This window comes from Alosa pseudoharengus, unplaced genomic scaffold, assembly GCF_046254945.1.
Source record: "Alosa pseudoharengus isolate Yale_2024_CS ecotype anadromous, Long Island Sound unplaced genomic scaffold, YU_APseudo_1.1 YU_APseudo_1.1_scf_2, whole genome shotgun sequence".
NCBI classification, from domain to species: Eukaryota; Metazoa; Chordata; class Actinopteri; order Clupeiformes; family Clupeidae; genus Alosa; species Alosa pseudoharengus.
Genome location: NW_027468663.1, coordinates 13942926 through 13964860, shown reverse-complemented (window position 1 = coordinate 13964860; position 21935 = coordinate 13942926). Strand labels below are relative to the sequence as shown.

General features: G+C 41.9%; 1 protein-coding gene across 3 annotated transcripts; it reads right to left on the bottom strand.

Annotated features, from left to right (window-relative positions):
- Nucleotides 1–779: 779 nt before the first annotated feature.
- LOC143133891 (homer protein homolog 3) lies at nt 780–21879 on the bottom strand. 3 transcript variants are annotated; one of them, XM_076293822.1, is made up of 10 exons: nt 21220–21879; nt 20649–20698; nt 16336–16492; nt 14515–14646; nt 12839–12946; nt 10485–10618; nt 8387–8543; nt 4696–4803; nt 4362–4442; nt 780–2911 (listed from the first exon to the last, which is right to left on the bottom strand). In XM_076293822.1, the coding sequence occupies exons 2-10, from the start codon at nt 20669–20671 to the stop codon at nt 2726–2728; spliced, it is 1086 nt and encodes a 361-aa protein (XP_076149937.1). In that variant the 5' UTR covers nt 20672–20698; nt 21220–21879; the 3' UTR covers nt 780–2725. The 3 variants fall into 3 exon arrangements, with proteins under 3 accessions (XP_076149937.1, XP_076149936.1, XP_076149938.1); XM_076293821.1 differs by lacking the exons at nt 20649–20698; nt 21220–21879 and having other exon boundaries at nt 16336–17145; XM_076293823.1 differs by lacking the exons at nt 780–2911; nt 20649–20698; nt 21220–21879 and adding an exon at nt 2919–3655 and having other exon boundaries at nt 16336–17145.
- Between the last annotated feature and the right edge of the window lie 56 nt (nt 21880–21935).

Sequence of the window (21935 nt, the reverse complement as noted above, 5' to 3'; positions counted from 1 at the left end):
ATCTTTCAGCAATGGAGTATGTGTATTTGGTGAAACTGATTGATTATTGATCTTATCTCTAATTGTTTGACATACAATCATAATACTGACATACAATCATACTGTTGAAAATAATAAAATAACTGTTTTGTGAACTTTATTCAACATAGCCAGTGATTTAGGCAATATTTATGGTGTTAATTATAGTGAAATATACAATTTCACAAAAATAGGGTTAAAACAGGTAAAAAAAAAATGGAGACATCATTTTTCTCCATGTTCAATGACCTCTAAAGACAGTCCAACCACTCTCCAAAAATTAACATTTCAATCCCACAGAAACCACATAGGCCCCCTGACTACATGGCAGAGCCAGCGAAAATGCCAAAGAGACAGTTGTGAAATATGCAGCCCAAAGCTGTAGGGGGAGTTCCATAGAGAAAAATGCGACATCAAAAGTGAGTTACAGAACGGCCCTTTATAGCTAAACAGTACACCATTACAAAGTATGCTTATATGTGATACCGATATTGGTCACTCTATAGATTGTTGGCCTAAAAAGAGACACAATTTTATACAATATGTAATGGGGGGTCACTCCACCAGGGTGACCTCTTGGCTAGTTTCTTGAAAGCCAACAACCAACTGGTGGGGTCCCTGTATGCACATTTTCACCCTTTAGATATTATGGCAAAAATGGCTGGTACTGGATAGTGTTTAGAGGGTTAAAGGATTATCAAATATAAAACCATTTATGAAATTCAATGTACAAAAAAGAAATCAGGTTCTTTTAAAATGCATTCAGATCTGTCACTTTATTCAAAGAAATTGTTGATGCACAAACTGTAGTAGTGACAGAATAATTCCTACTTGACACATAAAAGGCTTCTCAAGGTCAAACCACAGCCAAATTAGCAATTAAATGGCATGTTCTGCATGTCTTTGCACTGCATTTTAAAATGTATTAAATTTATATAGGTTTCCCTTATGAAACAGAAATAGCACAAAGTCCATTTGTCAAACTAGCCAGCTTTTGAGGTAAATTATGCAGAAATATTACACCTTGATTAAGAACTGAAGTGTTTTAAAATATGAACAGTTTGTATCATACAGAAACCATTGAAATGTTGGTCTATTAAAACTGACCAAGGTAATATTTGCAAATGTATGAAACATTTAGTAAGTGAAGTAAACAAATCTCTTCTACACCTTACAAGGCATGTACTTAAATGCTTTAAAATAAGGCCCACAACATTTTTACATACAGCATGTTCTGTAAGGTAAGACAGACTTAAGGATATATATTTTAGACATAAAATGTTGCACAACTCTCCCTTTTAACAGTAACGAAACAACAATATGTCATTCATGCCCTCTTCACAAGAGAATGTGGGCTACTTGTGTAATCTTCAAACATTCACCTCTTTACAGATCTAGTCTTTTTCTGTCAGTTGGATGATCAGGTATTTATTGGTGAAGAAAGCACTGTTATTCAAAAGGCAGGACTGTTTTCTTATTCATAACCCATATTAGTCAGTCATCTTAGCTGCAAATGAATGGTGGCCACCACATAACGTGACAAAGTCAAATTTGAAGCTCACACGGCAAGACGGACAAGCTTATAACTAATACTCCCTCTTAATAAGAGGCCAAAACCTATATCTTATATGAACCGGAATATGCTGCCTAAATCAGTGCAATTTCCTAGCATGAAATACTCTTACTGGCTAATTCCTACAGGTGCATATATTTTAAAGTGAGAATGCACATACAGTAGTTCTCTTAACATTTCCTACATTTTCACTACGATGCCTCTAGTTAGCGTTTAACATTTCTCACTCCAGACAGCAGGTCTTTGGTATGTTCATTTTGACTTATGAGACTGCTGTGATACAAGACTAATGTGATTTATTTTGTGTGCTGAGTATTACCTTGTGCAACAGAACCCTACTAAATGGAAATGTTTTCATTTGACCACCTCTTGAAATGGTTACTGTATAGTTTGTTTCTTTACCTAACCTGAATGTCATGCATTTTTTCTCTTTTCATTCATCTACAAATGCTGCTGCCAAGTTAACTCTTGTGATATACCAGACGTGCTCTAAAATTCTGCTGCAAATACATTATTTTGCCGTTCTCGGTGCTTTAGTGTAGTATGTACATTTGCCAGTTTATCTCAGTTTGATGTAACCCAAAGTGATCACACTATCAGTTCTAACTATATTAGCCACACTACCACATACCATATTGTCTTTATTTGTCAGTGTGCTTTTACCATTCACTCATCACCACAATGTATCAAAAATATAAAATTCTTCTTCAAAATATGAATAAGAGTAGTCAGGTACCAAACAGCTGTTGTGTAGTAGCTACAGCAATGCATTTGGCGAATGTGAACCAAAGGTGCCCATAGTTACCCAACCATTACTGCATTTAACCTATTGTTTTTTTTTTTTTTCATGATTAAGATAAATGTATTGCCAGGGTTTGTTTAGGGCAAAATTAAACCAGCGCTCATAAAGACAGCTTAGAAATACAGTTAAGTAATCTAGTAATATGTCAGGCCCATCATGTGCTGAAAACACAGCTACAGGCTGTTATCTTTCAGGAGCCCTTTTGTCCATAGTGCAGCTCAGGTACTTTGTCTTCTAATCTTTCTGTGGCCTTCATTTGGAACTTCTCATTATTCTCCCTGTTTTGTCATGTTAGTCCAAAGCTAGACCACAAACTGCTCTCCTTTCTGACTCTACTTGTCAATAAGTTTAACCAGACTCTGTCTCAGGTCATTCAGATCAAATATCTTGACGTCCAGGATTTCGACCACTCTCTGTACCTCGCTTTCGATGCGGTCCCTCTCCTCCAAGGAGTTGGCCAAGGACTGCTCAGCACTCTGCACTCGGCGTTCTAGCTCCACATTGCGTATTTCGAGTTCCTTGGGGTCGGGGGGTGTGGTAGAGAGAGAGACAGGATGACTTGTGGTCGAGACTTGTCTTTACTTGCAATATGCACATATGTTAATATGTTAATACTTTTTAAACAATTTTATACTGGTCAGAGATGTATTCTTTTCAATGGTCATGTGTTGCACGATTTGAGGCACGATTTGAAGGGGAAGTCCACTGGGGACCAAAGTGATGTACAATTTGATTACGGAACTTTCCTTCTTTTGCATCCATGGACAGCAGTTTGCACTGAATTCAGTGATAGACTACTACAGACTTTCACAAGATGGTAGTGACTAGAAGAATAGTCTAGTAATAGACAGTCCTTATTATACCTGTTCTTTACAATTACAACTTGGTAAAAACACTACTAGTTTTTGCCTGCAGGGTCTCCCTCCATAGTAGCATAGAAGTGTAATGCTATTTCGAGTCAGTGACAGTTAAAGGCACAAAACACTTTGACGTAGTGAGACTGCCCTCAAGGCTGTGCTATATGCTATTTTATTGCTTATTCCAGTCTTACTTCTAATAATAACATTGTTTTGCCCCCCATCGAAAATGTACACTGATTACCATCCAAAAACCCCATTAACATTTCTTAGTCTATCCCCTAGTTTCTTTTCCATTTTCTTCTCAGTTCATTTAGTACACGCTGCAATATTTTCCCACTAGACAATAACAAAGAAATCCTCTTGACTCCAGAGCATGTGGGTTCTGAAATGGTGGCAACTCCCCTGTGGACGTGAAATGTCAAAGATGAAATCTCATGATTTGTCTTGATGCACTCTCTTCTAGTGTGTGGGCTGTCAGGCCAATGATGCATTTTTGAGGTTTGGCTGTCAAGCAGTTCCAGGGATTCCCTGCCACTTAGATTATAAGTAGGACTTCTCACTCTCTCAAAGCACTGTAATGATACATTTTTGACTGCTTCTGACACCAGGGCTCTTTTTGGCCAGTACGTACACTCGTAAATAAACCCAATGCACAGAGTGCCCCAGCCCGCTTGCTTCTGGGCTACTTGTGAGGCTAACTATAAAGTCCTGTAGCAGCAGTAACAGCAGACAAAAAACCTGAATACCTAAAGACTTGTAAAAAGTCCCAAAAGTCTGTTCATGCTGTTGCCTGGACACCTTTGTGTGAATTTCTACCATTTCCCTTAGATTAGATTTATGTTGTGTTTGGTCATTTATGTTTTCACTTTGTCATTGGGTCAATGGGTTTTACCCATTTTTAACTGACTAGAAAGTTGAACACTGCAATCGATCAGTTTATCTTGCTGGAGAAACCGCTGGTGTCCCCATTCATACATTCAATACATGATGACTAACATAGAGTTTTGACGCAGGCCATCGTTTGTGAGATGGATCGGTGTGTGTCAGATATCAGATCTCCGATGAGTGAATTACGTCAGTGTTCATTTAAGTGCAGCTGATAGCTTACCTGTATTCTGTGAATGGCCTCTTCTCGCTCCTGTTCCATTTCATGGAAATTAGATTTCTTGGCTTGCAGTATGCGTATTTCCTGAACAAACGAAAAATGTATGGGTATGCCCTCCAAGCCCTTGGCATGGCTTAAACCTACGAGTTTCCCAGCTCTTTAGAGTGAAAGTCTTTCGACAGCTTATCAGGGTTCATGATTTTACATAAATGTCTCAATGTTATCTTTAACTAGTATTTACATGTAGGTAGAGTGTACAGTAGTCTTTAGTGTGCATCTGCAAGTCCGGATTTGTGTATGTAGAACAGCAGTGCCTTCATGCTCTCTGGTTACTTACCTCATCTTTGGCTTTGAGCAAAGCCTCCAATTCCTCAAGTGACTGAGTCAGCTCATCCTTCAGCATGTCACTGGGTCCGTGCCCCCCATGGGCCTCCAGGTCTGCCACCTGAACATGATCAAATCAATCCACATGGTAAACAAAATGGCAGCGCAGTGCCTCACAATAGAGTATTGGGCTCTGTGCACTAGCCTACTTGAAGTGGGCAAGCCAGTTTCCTGTTCATTGACATGGCTGTCAACAAACACCTGAAGATGAGTGCTTTAGTTGTACCAAAATGTAAGAAATACAATGTACACAAGGAGCACTGCTGTGCCACTCTGCTCAGCTTCAAGTCATTATAAAAGCGATTTTAGCCACCTTTTTCCTAAATAATGCAAGCCTACGTGCAGTGGCTGCACAAAATAAGGAGGGAAGGATTTTCGGTGAGCACACGTTTTGGTACAACTGAAGCACTCCTCTTCAGGTGCTTGTTGACAGCGATGTCAACGAACTGGAAACTGGCTTGTCAACTTCAAGTAAGCTAGTGCACAGAGCCCATAGAGAGGCCTCAACACCAGCTTTGATACATAACTGAAACTTGTTGATCTGAGAACTAGGCCACGTCCCTTTGGACAGCACGTATGCTCATTGATACCAGCAATAGATAATGCTTTCCATGCACTTCTATAAGAGGAAAGATCCTTTATGGGCATTAAACAGCAGAACACATGAAAGCAACACTTTGATCAAATATTATATTTTTAAACCTTTTTGGTTGGTCAAATTTAAAAAAACATTTATGTTGTGTTTCTCATCAAACATGAGCTGACATGAAATAATTTACACAATTCAAAATCAAAGCATCATTGTCAGATTTTTTGGCCACTGGGTTACAGAGACTGATATTCTGACTAACAGCAAGTTCAGACATCACCACTGTACATTATAAGGCTAACATTGAGGTTAATTTAATCTATTTCATGTTTTTAACTAAGGTCATGTAATTTCGCAAACACAGTATAAGGCTCGCTTCTATTGTGCAGCAAACAACAGCCCTGCTCCAACATTTGCAGTAAACCAACATGGCTCTTCATTATCAAGCGTATAGGGATGCACACCTGAATGCTGCATTGTGAATACACACTATAACGAATGGACGTTAAGATCACCTCACAGGTCTGCCTGACAGAGAGCCTGGAGAGAGAGAGGTAGGCGATTATTTTTAACCGTGTAGAGTACAAAAACTACTCCCGAAATAAGAAGCTGCCAGGTCCCTCTGGTGATTTTTCATTTCTCCTAACTAGGGCATTGAAAGTAGGATATTGCTGTCCTACAAACCCCCCTGCCCATCCCCCAACCCAACACCATCTCCACCTCTCTCTCTTTTTCTCTTTCTCTCATGCCCGCATACTATCTCTCTCTCTCTCTCTCTCTATTTAGCCCCTCGAGAGACATGAACCATTTTCAACCACCTGGTAGCCTTCTTGGTTCCGCAGAGAGAGAGCGAAAGAGAAAGAAAACTGTCGAGTAAGAAAAGGGGTGTCCTTCCATCTCCAGATTCTTCTGAAGTCACCAAAGCTCACAGTACCCCCAAAAAAATATCCAGCCGGGTATGGTGTTTAGTTTAGGACACCTATGTCTCGAGAGAGTAAGAAACAACAAAATGCACCTGGTGGTCCCCACGAATGCAACAATTGCATTCCATGTTTTTCAGCTGCCTATCACTTTGACTCTGATGTTTGTGTAAACTCATATGAAGTGCTTGTGCAAAGATCAGCACTACAAAACAAAAGAGGCACTGGGTCCATCTGACCCCTCACATTGCCACAAAAGAAACTACTGTATCTTCTCCAACTGAGCAATCTAACGTCTTTAACACCTTCTCCATCAGAACAACACAGCACCTTCCCTGTTCATTCCGTTTCGCCTAATTACATGCTTGTTATCCATTTCATAATCGCTTGATGTAGTTTGCAAAGAGAACTGCAGAAGTGTTTCAGAGTACCAGAGCAGAGGAAGAGTGAAGCTCACTCCTGACCTTTTGGGAGAGATGGAGATGATAGTTATGAGGTGTGTTGGCCACCAAGCTCTCAGTCAGCTCAGTCAACAATGTATAGAAGCGTCTCCAGAATTGAAAACGGAAGGGCTATTTGGGTGGCTGATGCCACCTGCCCCACTGAGGGATAAAAAAAATGCAGTACCGCAGAGCCTTTACAGTTTGGATCGGCCGTCAGAAACACTTAATTATCCATTTGGGACCTTTAGATAACCTTCAGAGGTTTCAGAGAAAATGAAAGGATCTGAGGTTAGTCATCCGTTCCCTAATCACACTCTATCTTACTCTGGCAGAACAGCAAGCCCCAGCCTTCAAAGGCATAAATTATTCTTTTTACAACAGCAGCGTTAAATTATCACATTAGACAGTGGTTTCAGTGCAACAGCATTTTTTAAAAGATTGTCACTGTTTGGTGTCTACTGGTGAGAGGTAGTGCTTTTAAGAGGGTGCGCTTAAATATTCTGGCGTAAGTAATGTGTGTTTAAAATGCTTCATAATTGTAGTTATAAAAAGTAAACTCGGTACAAGTCTTTACACACAAACACAGGCTGGAAGGGTTGTATGAGTAGCAGTGCCCACCACCATCCATCATAACCTACCACTGATGTTTCAGTCACACTCCGAATTTCCTTAGAATGGCTGAATTTCCTTAACGGGGGTTAGACACCTCCCTCCTGCCCCAGTTGTTTAGAGACTCTGATGGGTGGGGTTGGAGATGTAGAGAAAGAGGCGTCTCTATTCTCCATCTCAGCTTCCGTAATAGAGCTGATTTGCATGACAGCATTTCGGTAATCAGCTGAGCTTACCCTTATAAGAGCGGCGAGAGATGAGCCCCATCACAGGAAGGCCTGCCCCTCCATCAGGCTGAGAAACCAGGGCATGCTGGGAATGATGCTGTTGTCTCTTTGGGTGGAGGAGACACACCTTCACCCAACAACACCTGACTCTGCTGCTGCTGACAGATCCAGTGTGGATGAGTCCTAAGTGAGCTAGCAGGTCCAGGATGTAGAGGTCCAGTAAGGTATTTTTGGCAGAAAGCCCAGCCTAATGATGTGAAATAACCTGGACCTGATTTGACATTGATGTTGCAGTTCTACACCAAATTAAGGAGACCCAACCCACTGCAACATCATGTCTGCTAATCAAGCTTATGTTCACTCCTATTTTGCTTGAATTGAAGGAAAAGATGTACGATTTTCTTATATGCACACAAAGGCTCATTTCAGTTTTGTTTACAAATGTAAAGATTCATGTTAGATCCATGTCGGTGAGCACTTCAACTTTGCCAAGATGATTTAGCCACCAGTTAGATGTAGCATATCAAAACATGCTGATTAGAAAGCACAATTATTGCTCAGAAAGGCCACTCTAACAATTCCAATTGCAATATGCAATTTTATTACACAACACAATGTCACTCAAATTTGGGGGAGCATGCGATTGGCATACTGACTGCAGGAATGTCCACCAGAGTAGCTGGTGAAGGTGCAGTGGTCCCTAATATTGATTTTACCAAATTTATGAACAAAACTGAGTGAAATGAATCTGTTATATATACAAGTATTTTACTTAAATTTTTGAGAAATGGAATGTGTTGCATTTTAGGTTTTTGCTAAAATGTGTACAACTCTGTCTACACCTGGGCCCTCTCACCTGTTCTCGCAGTCTCTCCGTCTCGTCCTGGTAGGCGACAAGCTGCTTCTTCCACTGTTCCACGTTAGCATTAGCCTCATGGAGCGCCGCCACCAGTTTAGAATTGCTGTCCTGCAGCGTGAACAGCTCAGCCTCCAGGTTCATCTCACAGATTGACCTGAGTACATCAACAAAACCAAGCATTTTTAAAACAAGTGAACACTAAGCACTTCAGTATACATGAGCCAAAAGATAGAATCTGTTGACTCAAACTTTTTTATCCACTTTTCCTTGACCTTGAAGAAGACGAAATATAGACTTAGGAAACAACAATCTTAAGAGAATCTGATTCTATTTAAACTAGGCTACTTAATTATGGGAAGGCTGGTGTTATTGACGTGATTGTAGATCAAGGTGGTTGTTGTTACCTGGGGCAAGGAAATGTGGGTGGTCACTGTCACCTTTCCTTTCATAAAGCAATCTTTAATGTATCCTTTCATAAAGCAATCTTTAATGTATCCTATCATAAAGCAATCTTTAATGTATCCTATTCTAAAAGAGATTTGAAAGAAAGCTCCTTTCATAAAGCAATCTTTAATGTATCCTATTCTAAAAGAGATTTGAAAGAAAGCTCCTTTCATAAAGCAATCTTTAATGTATCCTATTCTAAAAGAGATTTGAAAGAAAGCTCCTTTCCTAAGGATGTAGACAATTTGAACAGCTCTTAGCACCAAATATTTCCGGGTAACTTCATTTGCACAGGAACTTAGGAAAGAAGGCTTTCCGAACGCAGCCTTAAATTAATTTTAAGCACAGCACTAACTTCTCTGGAATGGTTTATTAGTTTATGATAATATTTCCCAGCATTTTCAATATCCCTTCACAATTGAAACATTTCGTTCTCACCAGTAACAGAAATAGACCATTAGTTTAATGACATAGAGGAAGAAATTACATGGCCTCATGCATCATGAATGTGAGCTCTGCAGTGAGTATTGATTTCTGTAGTTATTGCATACAGTACACTCGAATGTGTTGTCCCTACCTAGACACAGAGATGTGATAAGCAAGTTGTGTTGTTTTCCACACGTTCATTTTAAGAGTGTACATGTTCATTTTAATTTGATCTCACTTTATTCATAATTGATGGCATATGACCAACGATGACTTGATATTTGAAATTAATTATGTTTTGTGATTCTGTTTAATCCATTTGTCTATAAACTTTATGTACATTTCTCAATATATTCTGCTGTGATCAATTTGCCTGATCCAATGGCCTTAAAATGTTCTATATCTGTGACTATACAAAGTCTGTGCAGAAAGCACAAGAGAGAGGTACAAGAGACCTTTCACATGAACTACTATTTCGCAAATTTCAGAGGAAAGAACAGTCAAGTGCCTCACCATGACAACTATGGTGATGAAAAGAAAAAAAAAAGGGTTAAAAAAGAAAAGAAAGAAAGAAAAAAATCAGCGCCCTTGTGATGACGGCCTCTTATCGCAGACAAAGGCAAGTCTGCTGGTCAGGGCTACTGGCTGTGGCAGGTGCAGTCAGGAGTTTGCCACCTCCTATGAGGGTCGCATACAGCATTTATGTACGTAACTCAGACTGTCTAATGACCCCTAATTTCCCCACACACAGGCACACACTTCCTGGATGGACAAGGCTGAATGAGCAGTGAATAATGGCAGGGAGTGTAACCATGACGACAGTGGCAGTTCTTTTTTTTAGGGTGAATGAGAACTCTATAACATTCTAAACCTGACATTTGTAAAATTAGATTGCTATTTGGCGAAAGATTTCCCTGTTATGAAACGGATTCAGATGTATAATGAAACTCATGACATTAATTACTTTAAATATAAAGAAAATATGTATTAATACACTTCACTGTGATCTCATCACGTTTTTGGAAGAGTTATAAGAGCTGTGGAAAACAGTAGGACAGTAGTTGAACAGCCAGGCTACACTGAATGTGCAACTGAAACATAACATTTGCTGATGGTATGCTGCAACAATATGCTTCCACTATAATCAGTGGAACTGTTCAGATCATCAGATGTCCAAAAAAAAAATTCCCTGCCATAACAGCGGTCATCAAGGAGAAACGGTTACCCTTCAGACAACATCTTCTTGATGCGCTCCTTCTCAGAGTTGAGTGTAATGTCTGCGCTCTGGCTGCGGAAGAGCTTGTCTTCAGGGCCGTTGGCACACATCACTGGAGGAGACTGCAGCTCATCAGACAAGTCCTGCAAGACCAACCAGGAGACACCAACTTAACAAAATGCTTTAACATTAACATGTACTTATGTACAAACTTTGGAGAACCACATCAGAGGCAATATAGAACATTAGAATGTTGCTGATTGGATCATAAACGGCCACAGCAATGAAGAAAAGTGAAAGTGATTGATAATGACTGACTGACTCTATTATTGTGTTACATGCTCCAAATGTAAAGCACTTTGAGCTGCATTCTGTGTATGAAAGGTGCTATACAAATAAAGCTTATTATTATTATTATTATTATAGAACTCCTTTGTTGATAAGTATCAGTGTACAGACCGCAACTTTTGTTTACAAACAGTCGTATAACTAGACTTCCACCAGTCTGAAAGAATGTACCTCTGAGAAATGTAGAGGTGGTCAGGACATTCCTGTTGTGACCGGACAATACTGCTTTTAAATCTAGTAGATTAAGGGCCACCTACCAAAAGAAAATTAAGATCTCAGCTAGTGGAACCAGGGAGAAGGTGGGAGAAGTTTGCAAGAGCCTGAATTGAACTAAACGCACCTTCAGCATGAACTGAGCGCACCTCTCGGTTATTTTCTGGTAGATGCCCTTCAGTGCCCTGTTTTTATAACTGACTCTACAAAAGAACTCCCATATGCCATTCAATGGGTCTGATTATAATATGATTTGGTTTAACATTGCACCCTCCTGCATCTTAATGTCACATTTCATGATGCTGAAAAAGTGCACACACATTCTGTGTGCATCTCTTGCCATTAGGCGTCCTGTGAAGGGAGTGACCTGCTTTCGCCATTCCCTCCGCTCCGCTCCCCTCCACCACCACCACTGCCACCACCACCACTGCCACCACCACCACTGCCACGACAGCAGCCAATGATGCAGGAGAAGCCTCCTCACTCTGGGAGGTGAATCATGCTCAGACACAAAAGGTGTCTGCTCAGTGTGATAATGCAACAGTTCTCACATTCCTCCTGCCGCACCATGCTATGCTATACCACAGGGCTTTCTCGAGCATCTATTCCTCTAAATCAGAAGCTCAGGAAGTCATCAGGGGAAAAAAATGTGTCTTTCTCAGACCCGGTTGTTGACTCGGCGGAGTATGCTATAATGGCAGCAGTAAAACCTTCCCTTGTGAACTATGGTGAAATTCATTATTATAACCAGGTATACATCAGTATTTACTGATTTCTAGAAAAAAAGAATGGCTCTCTGTGTTTACTAGATTTAAATGAAAGAAAACTTATTTGGTCATGCTTAATATAATATGCATAACATGCATAATATGGTGTTACATGCTAGAGCACAAACTAGTTATAAAGGCTTTATAAAAGGCTTTAGCCTCCTGTCATTATTACTTAGATGACCTCTAATGCTTACCTGTGAGAACTGGAACAATCCCAGAATTCCATGTTGTGGCAAGGGGGTAAAGGCAAGGGAAACAGTCATAGAAATCAGCCTTACAGCTATCAAAACGACTCATTTTGTCTACAGATTTGAATGTAAATACATTTCTTTCGTTTGACTCGTGGCGTCTTTTGTTTGGCATGTGGGCATGTGTCCTGTAAGGACACAGAGTGGAATTGCGTGACAAAGGTAGGGAGAAGGACAAATAAAGTGCCAGAGTTATTCTGGCCATGTCTGAGGTGAAAAAAGGCCCTTCTTCATGAGGAGGCAAATATACACCTGATGGGTTGCTATGCTCAGTAAGATGACCTGATAAAAAATAAGACGCATCATCTGCAAGGCTCCACTGGCACAGGGAGGTGCCAAAAAGAGTGCCACACTTGTGGCCGCAGCGCGAGATAATTTTACCCGCGCCCTAGTTCTCCGCTCGCTTCCCTGAGAGACAAATGACCCAGCTAGTCTTTCTCAATTTCTGCGCCGGTCTTACCCTCCCTCTCCTCTTCTCTGCGGCTCCGTCAACGCCCACAGAAGAGGACTGTGGGATCACAGATTTATGGCTCACTTTGTTTGAGCATAGGAAGTCATTCTTTTGATCCCTCAAATGTAAAAAGGCCTTAAAAGTGTAAAGTGACTCTCTCTCTTAATGGTGCTGTTGACATCATTGCTATTATCTGGCAAATGATGAGAGTTTTCTGTGGGAGCAAAGGGAAGAAGACTCACACAGACCATGAATGCTTGACTGTCAACAATTTTCTACTTCAACAGCAGTCATCATCATCACCACCATCATCACCACCATGGGTCTTCTTACCTGAGGGGCGGCAATGCTCAGCCCAGGGTTGTTCATTTCCATCTTTTCCTGGGACTTTTCTCTTGCCATGCGGGCAGCATCCTTCACCTCATTAAAGCGCTCTGAAAACTGTAACAGTAAAAAGCCATGGACAGATCTATAAGTTAATCATTTGAGCCAAAGGCTGTTCATGTTTGTTTTGTTGGGCCATCTATGAAACCAAAATGAGTTTTCTAACAGGTTGAGGCAATAACTCCTACAACATCTGCTGGGGGATAATGTGGATAGCACTGTCAGTCCTTAACACAGTGCTTTTATTTGATGTCATTTTGAGCAGCTCCAACACTATGTATGGTTAATCAGTAATAATAAACTAAGACTTTAATCCATTACAAATGTATTTACCAATAAAGACATTTTGAGACAGGCATCCCGCGTTTGCAGCCATCTTGAATTTAGTCACGATAAGTCGAGCGACGAGTAAGAATGAACAGGTATGATAAGGGATCAGATTCCTAAAATAATTCAGTGGAAATGCATGGATTCCAGTTTCTTCCAGTAGCAGCAACTGGAATCCATGCATTTCCACTGAATTATTTTTGGAATCTGATCCCTTATCATACCTGTTCATTCTTACTCGTAGCTCGACTTATCGTGACTAAATTCAAGATGGCTGCAAACGCTAAACTTCGTGAAGATACAGTCTGTATAAATCGTCTTGTAAGTAAACTACCAGTGCTTTTTCAAAGTTCTCAATGTCTCGTTTTAAATGTCAGGTCCCTCGGAAGTCTACCAATTAAGTGTGGAGATACATTGAGCCTCGTAAATGGTGTAAAACAGTTATTTATTTGCATGGCTAGCCCGATGCAGAAGCACCACAATTGAAAAAGCTGTTGGTAGCATCGGCTAACTAGCGCCAGATTTTGGAGTGCAGGGGACAAGCCGAGATGGGCTATGAGACATACGTTCACACTCGGTATCATGTTTCAATACACTTTAGGTCAATATCACACCGGAATTCTCCTTTAATGCACAAAATCTGCTCCAATTTAACGCTCCTGTTTTCACCAATCTTACTCCATTCCCAGGACATGATTTTTATAGTCACTGCCCTGGTGGGGGTTAGCTAAGGCTGCTAATGCTAACATCGCATAACAGCAGCTTCTATGGGTCTACTGGTTGTCAATCACTCCAGCTGTGCCGTCTCCCTTCCTCCTCTCTAGGAACACAGTGTGCAGTTGATGTGGAGCCTCATGCCTGTAATCTTCCTACTGCCCAATCCATTATGTGCTGAGATACCTAAATGCCCTGGCAGTAAGCTAGCTAGAGGCAACAGCTGGGATGTTCAGAGGATTGCTCAAGGGTTCTGAGCTGAGGATTTTCTGACCATTTCTGATTTTCCATGTTTGCTCTTTTACATGGTTGTAGGGTCAACCTACTCTTGTTATTTCAGGTAAGATTTAGAAATTGGTACATTTACATGAGAATACTGCTGAACTGTTTCTAATAGGAAGGATGTACATGATGATTTAAAAAGGATTCATATTTTTTTCTGTGAAATATGACTGCACTGAGCAGTTTCACTACCAAATAATTCCAAATTCCAATAATACCAAATCCACGACTTTTTGGGACAAATGTCAGGAATCAAAAAGCTGTAAAATGTAGATGAGAACTATATGGCATGGCAGGCTCACCTGATGAAGCTGCTGCTCGGTGGCGAAGCCCAGGCCGTAGACGGTGTTGGCCCGGCTGTCGGCCCACTGGCCAAACTTCTGGGAGGTTTTGGTGAAGGTCATGTTGGGTGAGATGGTGCTATTGATAATCGCCTGTGAAACAAGCAAGAAAGATACAACACTGAGGGCTTCCAATCTTCCAAACGTTAGCGAAATGACTGACATGTTGATTGAGATCAGACACCGAGAATACAAAAAATTGTGGAGCAATGGAAAATGAAGAAAAACAAGTGGTCAGAGTTCATAGTGGGTTATCACAGAAAATCTAAAAACATCTGGTGACTAGTCAGTTTCACTTCAATTCTGAGGCAAACTGGAAATCCAAAGTGTACTATGAAATTCACACAAAAGCACATGAGTGGAGATCTGGGATCACAGCTGTGTACCCTTTCACCTCGGATATGGCAACAGAGTGATGAAATTTTATTTAATTTTAAACGATAGGAGGGCAACAGCAGCTTAGGGAGACAATCATTTTTTCCCCTTCTGGCAACAAATGATAACCCCAGTCCAGCCAATGAGGAGTGACATGACCTATCCTACTACCCCACTGCCACACATGCAGTTCACTCTGCATCTGGATAAAGAAGAGCATTTCTGGGAGGTCGTGCTGTCTTCACTAACAATTCACTAACACCTTCACTAACAATTGTCTTAACTCAATTGCAGACAACAACTGTATTTCTTGACCTTTCCAACAGACAGACATGGTTGCTGGGATGTGGGAATGTGGGTCAGACCAGAGGTGGTAGATGTAGCTGAGAGGCTCCCCTGTCTGATGGTAATCCACATGAAGCTTAGGCTTAAGGGCAAACACACGCTGAGCACAAATCCATTCTCTTTATCACTCGTTTGGCTCGTTCGATTTATCCTCGTCTCCTGTTGCGCAATTTAACAACTCGATAAATGTACAATTTGAGTGTCAACTACTGACAGGGTTTCGACATCACAAAATCAATGGGCATTACCACTTACATAGTGATTGGTCAATTTTGTTTCATTTTCATACAAGGATGTCAGTAGATAACAGCATGGCGACTGTGAAACGTGTTAGACAAGAGACGATGCTGAGGATTTCTGCCAGGAAAATCTATCCTGCAGTCTCTCTGGTCATCAATATTAATTACATCCGTGCCCATTAACATCCGGAAGTGGACTGACCAAGGCCTTTTAGAGGGATGTTTTCCATTCCTGACTCTAGTAGTGGACAGTGCACTTTCTCTTCACCACAGCCGTAATGAGCACTGTAGGAGGATAGAAACAGACTGGCCACACCCTTTCATCAGAGACCCAGGAGAGGTTGTTCATTTACAAACTCATGAAAGATTTAGTTGGATTTATGTCACAACACCACCATCCCCCTCAAAGACAAACTTCAAACTGATCAGCAGGAGCCTCACTGGATCTATGTCAGATTGGATGCTAACCCTTATCTTTCTGACTACACTTGATTAATTCCTTCTGGGTTTATGGTAAATGTTTTTTTTTTGTATAACGCTTTTCCACTCAAAGCGCTTTACAATGTCATGCCTCACATTCACCCAAACATACACACATTCACACACAGGCTGCAATAAAAGGAGCCAACCTGCACATATTACTTAATTTACCATCCAAATTAAATGTTATCAATTAATTTCAAAAGGATTTATTTAACTGACCATTCTAGGTAGAACAGACACATCAGCGTATGATGATTTATCTACTCCTGTGGTGGCACGCACAGGTATGGGAGAGCGCTCAGGTGGTGTCTCTGATGCCAGGCCAGATCAGCGTGCTCACCTTAGTCCCGCCCACACTGATGATGCGGTACACATTCCGGTTGGCGTCGTAAAAAAAGGAAACGGTAACAGCATGCTTGCTGGCAGGGATCCAGTTGCGTTTGGTGGCTGGGTCGATCTGGAACACATGAGCTCTCGCGCTGAAGATTGGCTGCTCCCTGAAATTGAGACGTTTACAACAAATCAAAAACAGACACAGGCAAAAAGAGACAGACATATGTGTGGAACGCGATGGAGAAAGAAATACAGGATATTAAAGACAGGAGAATGAAAGACTGGAGAGAAGGAGGGTCACAGAGGCAGAGGAGAAAGCAGAAACATGAGAAGTGGGACATGACTCTCTTCTGTGTTATGTAATCGGTCCCCTTGGTGCCAGCCTGGGCCCCATGGCTTTTGGCTACATGAGCCTGCCTCTAAGCCTGAGACACTTATGGCAGGGTAACTCGAACCTCGCACATGATTTAAAAATATGGAGAGCTCCGCTACTCCATGCAAACTGCGTCCTCTGGATGGACCTTCCTCTGTTGACTTGTCTGTTGCTGCGGTGAGATAAACATTTCTTAGCCTCACAACATCAAGACATGTTTTGCAATACATCTCTCACAAAAGTCAAGTGTTGTAACATTGTAACAGAGTTGGCAAATTCAGCCCACTCTGACAGTTGACTCAGTATTAACCATACATTCACTTCCTGTTTTTGCCCATGTAACCACAGAGTATCCGTATCCTAGATACGGTGGTAAATATTTGAACTGTAGCCGCAGGCTTGAGTGTGCTTTGGCTGACGCTCGTTGGAAAATGTGAAAAAGCTGGTGAAAATCTGAATGACTGACATAACGTGAGGGAGTGGCCAAACGTCTGCAAAGTGAATATAAGGTCACCGGCCAAACTGGCAGGCAATAAGGGGATAACTCACCCCTCCGTCAGACCACACAAACAGAATCGGCTACTAAACAGAGGACACAGTGAAGTAAGAGGGATTATCGAGAACTAGAGCAGGGCAGAGAACGAACGCCACCAGCAATAAACCTGAAATCTGTTTATACCGAGCTTCAGAAAGGCATATCAGTTTTGATGTTAGGTCTCTGATAATTAAACACACACTGTTTGCGTTGAGTAAACACAAACGAGACTGCAAGCTGTGAGCATCCTGTCTCATAATATTAGGAGAAACAAGATCAAAGGAACAGTAAAAACAGCTTTGCTCCATTTCTTTTGCATGCCAGCAATAACTTGAGCCATCTTGGGAATTCCTGGGAGCTTTCTGCACCCATTTGAATTCCAAACACGTAAAAGCGACTAAATTGGCATTTCCGGGGGAAAAAAAAGACCCTTTCTTCCATCTCGCCACAGGGCCATACAAATTCTCACCTCATCTCCGCCCCCCATCTCCCATCACTTTGCTGTAAATCTGTCTTCAGGACCGCGGCCATATAATCTCACACTCCCCCCCCCCCCCCGCCCTCTCCCTGTCGTCTAAATCTGCTCCATTTCCACCTTCAGCGTCGAAGCATTGTGGTTGTCGGGCAATCGTCTGAGCCACCCCCCATACTGCGCTGTCCTGTGCTATGCTACGCTGTCCGGTGTGGCAGTCTGCAGTTAAAGCGCCTGTGTAATTCTCCTTCTCAATCGCTCCGTAATCCCCTCTGCGCTCATATCCCAAGCCCCCGCCGCTTAGCTTAACCAGCTTTTGGCGGACAGCTCCCGCCGCCACTGATCGGGCCGAGGAGATTAGGGCCTGGGTGGGAGCAGAAAGCCATGTGCTGGGATGAGTGTTTGCAGGGGTGGGTTGTTGGGGGGGTAGTTGGCGGCATCACCTTCCACCGCCCAGGCCACTGGGCGCCATGAGAACACCTGATCTCCTCTGTCGCCCAGGACACACAGCCAGCAAACCAACTGGGCAGGCTTCACCCAAGGAGGTCCAGAGGTGTGTCTCTGTTTATGTGTGTCTGTCTGAATGTATGTGTGTGTATATGTGTGGCTTTGGCATTGTAGACAAGAAGCCCTGAAATGTCTATATGTGTGTATGTGTGTGTGTGTGTGTGTGTGTGTTGTGTTGTTTATGTAGATCTGCTCCTATTCTTTTGGCCTAAGACGACTGGCTGAAGCTTAGACAGAGGCTTTCATGTCCAGAACATGTGCTTTGATGCAGTGACAACTCTAGGGACCAGTCTCCTGGCCTCAGCCAAAACATAAACCCAAACACAACACATCTTCCCAGATCACAATGTCCAATTTCACAAAAGCCAAGAATCCATCATGAAAAAACAGCTTTATAATATATAATATATTTATATAATATTTTCTTACATCTAACCCAGTTTGCTTCGAAGTCAATTGCCCTGGCCGAGGAGGGACTAGGAGCTAGGTAGACAGCCTTCCTGTGGGAATCTGCAATGAGGTGAATGTGAACATCCCCCCCCCCCCGAAAAATACCCTGCATGCCGATACCACCCAGTCAGGTTGGGACAACTCCATGACCCACCGTTTCAATGGACCCTATTGAGGCCCTACATATAAACCCACTCAGTAGAAGTTTATTTTACTGAAGCTTCTGGAAAATCACTAGCATATACGGTACTTCAAAGATGCCAGTTAATGTTACATGAACCTCACGTTTTTTGGATGATTTTCTGAATGATGTGCTATTCCAAACACTTAGCTGTACAGCTGTGCAATTCTTACGGCTAGGTATGAAGATAGCGTGGGGCTAAGTTCTACTAAGCTATAGCTTATATATAGAGATGCATTTGAAATATTTGATCCATCACTTAGGAAAGCATGGGCAATCGATAATCACTAATAAATGTCTTTGGTGATAATTACAGAACTGAATAACAGGTTCTCTTTCCTCTAACCATAACACAATAACGAAACAGGTCACAAAGCATTCATCAGTCACTGTCAAACACAACCACACAAATCTCCAGGTAAACCAGTGAATTAACCACCTGGTAGGTGAAATAACCTTCAAAAATACCAACCAATTTGAACCAGCACATAGAAAGATAAGTCTCTGCAGGCAAAACAAAACGTATCCTTCAAGTGCCACCATTGTGTTTGGATCAATGTCTGTCAATGGCAATCAGATGCACTCTTCTAGTGACTGCGACACTTCACTTGTATTGGTTCTGGTGCTCGTGTGCTGCGATAAATAATTAGATGCTGTGGTTTGACGCACCAGCGAGAGCCACAGCTGGGCTGCCAACACTTATTAAGGCATGAGACACATTATGTACCAGCTCACCTCTGCACTGCATTACACTGCCCCAGAGAGAAAGAGAGAGAGAGAGAGAGAGAAACAAACAGAGAGATGGAGAATGGAAGGTAAAGGCCAGCGAGACTGTTTGGTTGGTTTCAGAAAGAGAGAGTTGCTTTTGAGAACTGAACAGAGGACATTGAAAAAGGAACAGACTTTTCTGCATTGCATTATCCCACTGAAAGTAGCATGGTCCCATCCCATGACCTAACAAGTAACTAATGGTCAGCCATTCCATCCACCACCCCCCCACCTCTCCCCCTTTAGTCTGAAGCTATGACAAAGCGAAAAGGAGGTGGTGCTGAACTGCTCAGAGTGAAGTTGGTGAATTGAGGTCCCCCATCTGGGGTAATTCGAACGCAGCTGACCTTGAGATGGAACTGAACTGACTCAAATTAGGTCCAGATTCAACCCAGAGTCCCTGACAGCCCCAGGATGGAGGCCTATCCCATAAATGGTAAAGCACATCTTTATACAGCACTGTATCTGCAGGGCCGCTTGGGGGGAAAAGAGAAATTGTTAGGAAACAACATTGTCAATATCAGCACAACAAGAATGCAGAAGTGGAAGAAGTGGAACAACTGATGCTGGTTCTTTTGTTTGAATCCATGAAGCATACTTTTTTTACTTAGACTCAAGGTCATCATTGCTGCACAGCACAAATACTTTACAAAAAGCAAATCTAAACCAGATAGAACTTGTCAAACAGGAAAGCCCATCATTCTGTCATATAATAATTATGCAGCAGTCTTGCCATTAAAACTAAATTAGTGTATTTGTCCTAATTAGCAGTCATTCCTCAGAGCACTGACACTGCATTCATTTGAGTATAGGACTAGTTTCCCACAGAATCGCAGTGAATGGATGGAGGCAAAAAATTAACCCACCTCCTTACATGTGGAAACATAAATCAATGGCCTGGTCTTAATTACCCTAGAACTTAAATCCATAAAGTATAATCCATAAAAGGTACTCAGACGTTAAATGACTGAAAGTAAAAATACTATAGACAGAAGTAGGCTACAGAAGAACAAAAGAATAACGTCATATCCTACCTTTCTCTATGTAGTGGAAACATGCTTACAGGATCGGAGTGGGACCTTCTCTGGAGCACAAGATGAGAGGGAGAGTCAGTGAAGGCTACACTTCACAGCACTGTAATTACAGTTTGTGATATACTCATAGTGCATTCCGTAATTTTGGTAAGCCTTGCGTCTTGCAGACACAAACAGGACTGGGTGAACTTGGGTTACCATGATCCCAAATTAGTGTCATTGTGTCTCGATCATTTATACTCCATGTTTTATAACCATATAATAGCCTATTTGTCTTGAGCCTAACAAAACCTAAAGTGAGAACTAAGTTACAGTAAGCTAACTCTGAGATGTCCATACGACATTGAACACAACTGAAGATAGAATTGCCTACAATTAAGGCGCGTTTCTTAATCGAGAAGAAATATCACAAAAACTGTGGCTCTGTGCTATATAACCCACTACGGACTACGGCTACGGACAATCAAACATTGCGTCAAATGTCAAGCGGCATCACACTTATTGAAGGCAATTCCTTCCATCATAATTGAGCTAATGATGCCATGAATACGTTAACGTGAAGGCAACTTACCCCATGTCGTTGTGAATATCAACAGGACCTTCTCCTTGCTCAAAGTATCAACTCTGGTTTAGTGGACTATACAATTCCTCCTGTTCTTGTCCGGATACGGATGCTTCCCAATTATCGGGATTCTCTCTGCAAAGGGCAAGATTTGCTTTACCCCACAACAGCGAAAATGGACATTTGCTCTGAAAATTGAGCTGAAGCCACAGTGTCCACTAGCCTACCACATAAATTATTTTATACAAGAAAACGCAGAACTGCGCTTTTAAAAACACGTCTTAAGGTTTGATGTGGGTTCATCCTATGCAGACTCTTCTTCGTTTTTATTTCTTTCACTGCACTTCGATAACCTTGCAGGACAATGCACGTTTGTGGACGGGCCAGGTATTCCCCCCGATACTGCAATGCTATCCAGGAGTGCCGTCAACTTCTAGCTTTGCTGCGTTGCTGAAGTTAAATAGCGGAGCAGAGGTTACTTTTGATATTCTTTTGATTTGATGCCTCTGACGAAGAAAGCCACAAGCGGCACATGTTGTGCCAATCTCCACTCTCGCTGCCTGTAAAGCCTCATTGCCTCCACCTGCTGGCTACGCCACGTCATGCAAACCAGTGGCCCCAACACTCGCCTACTCCGCAACATCACCATCTCCAATTTTAAAACCGGTGTGCCCCCTAGTGCCGTATTAATGACCTATCGATTAGCCAAAAGTTCTTTGAACCTA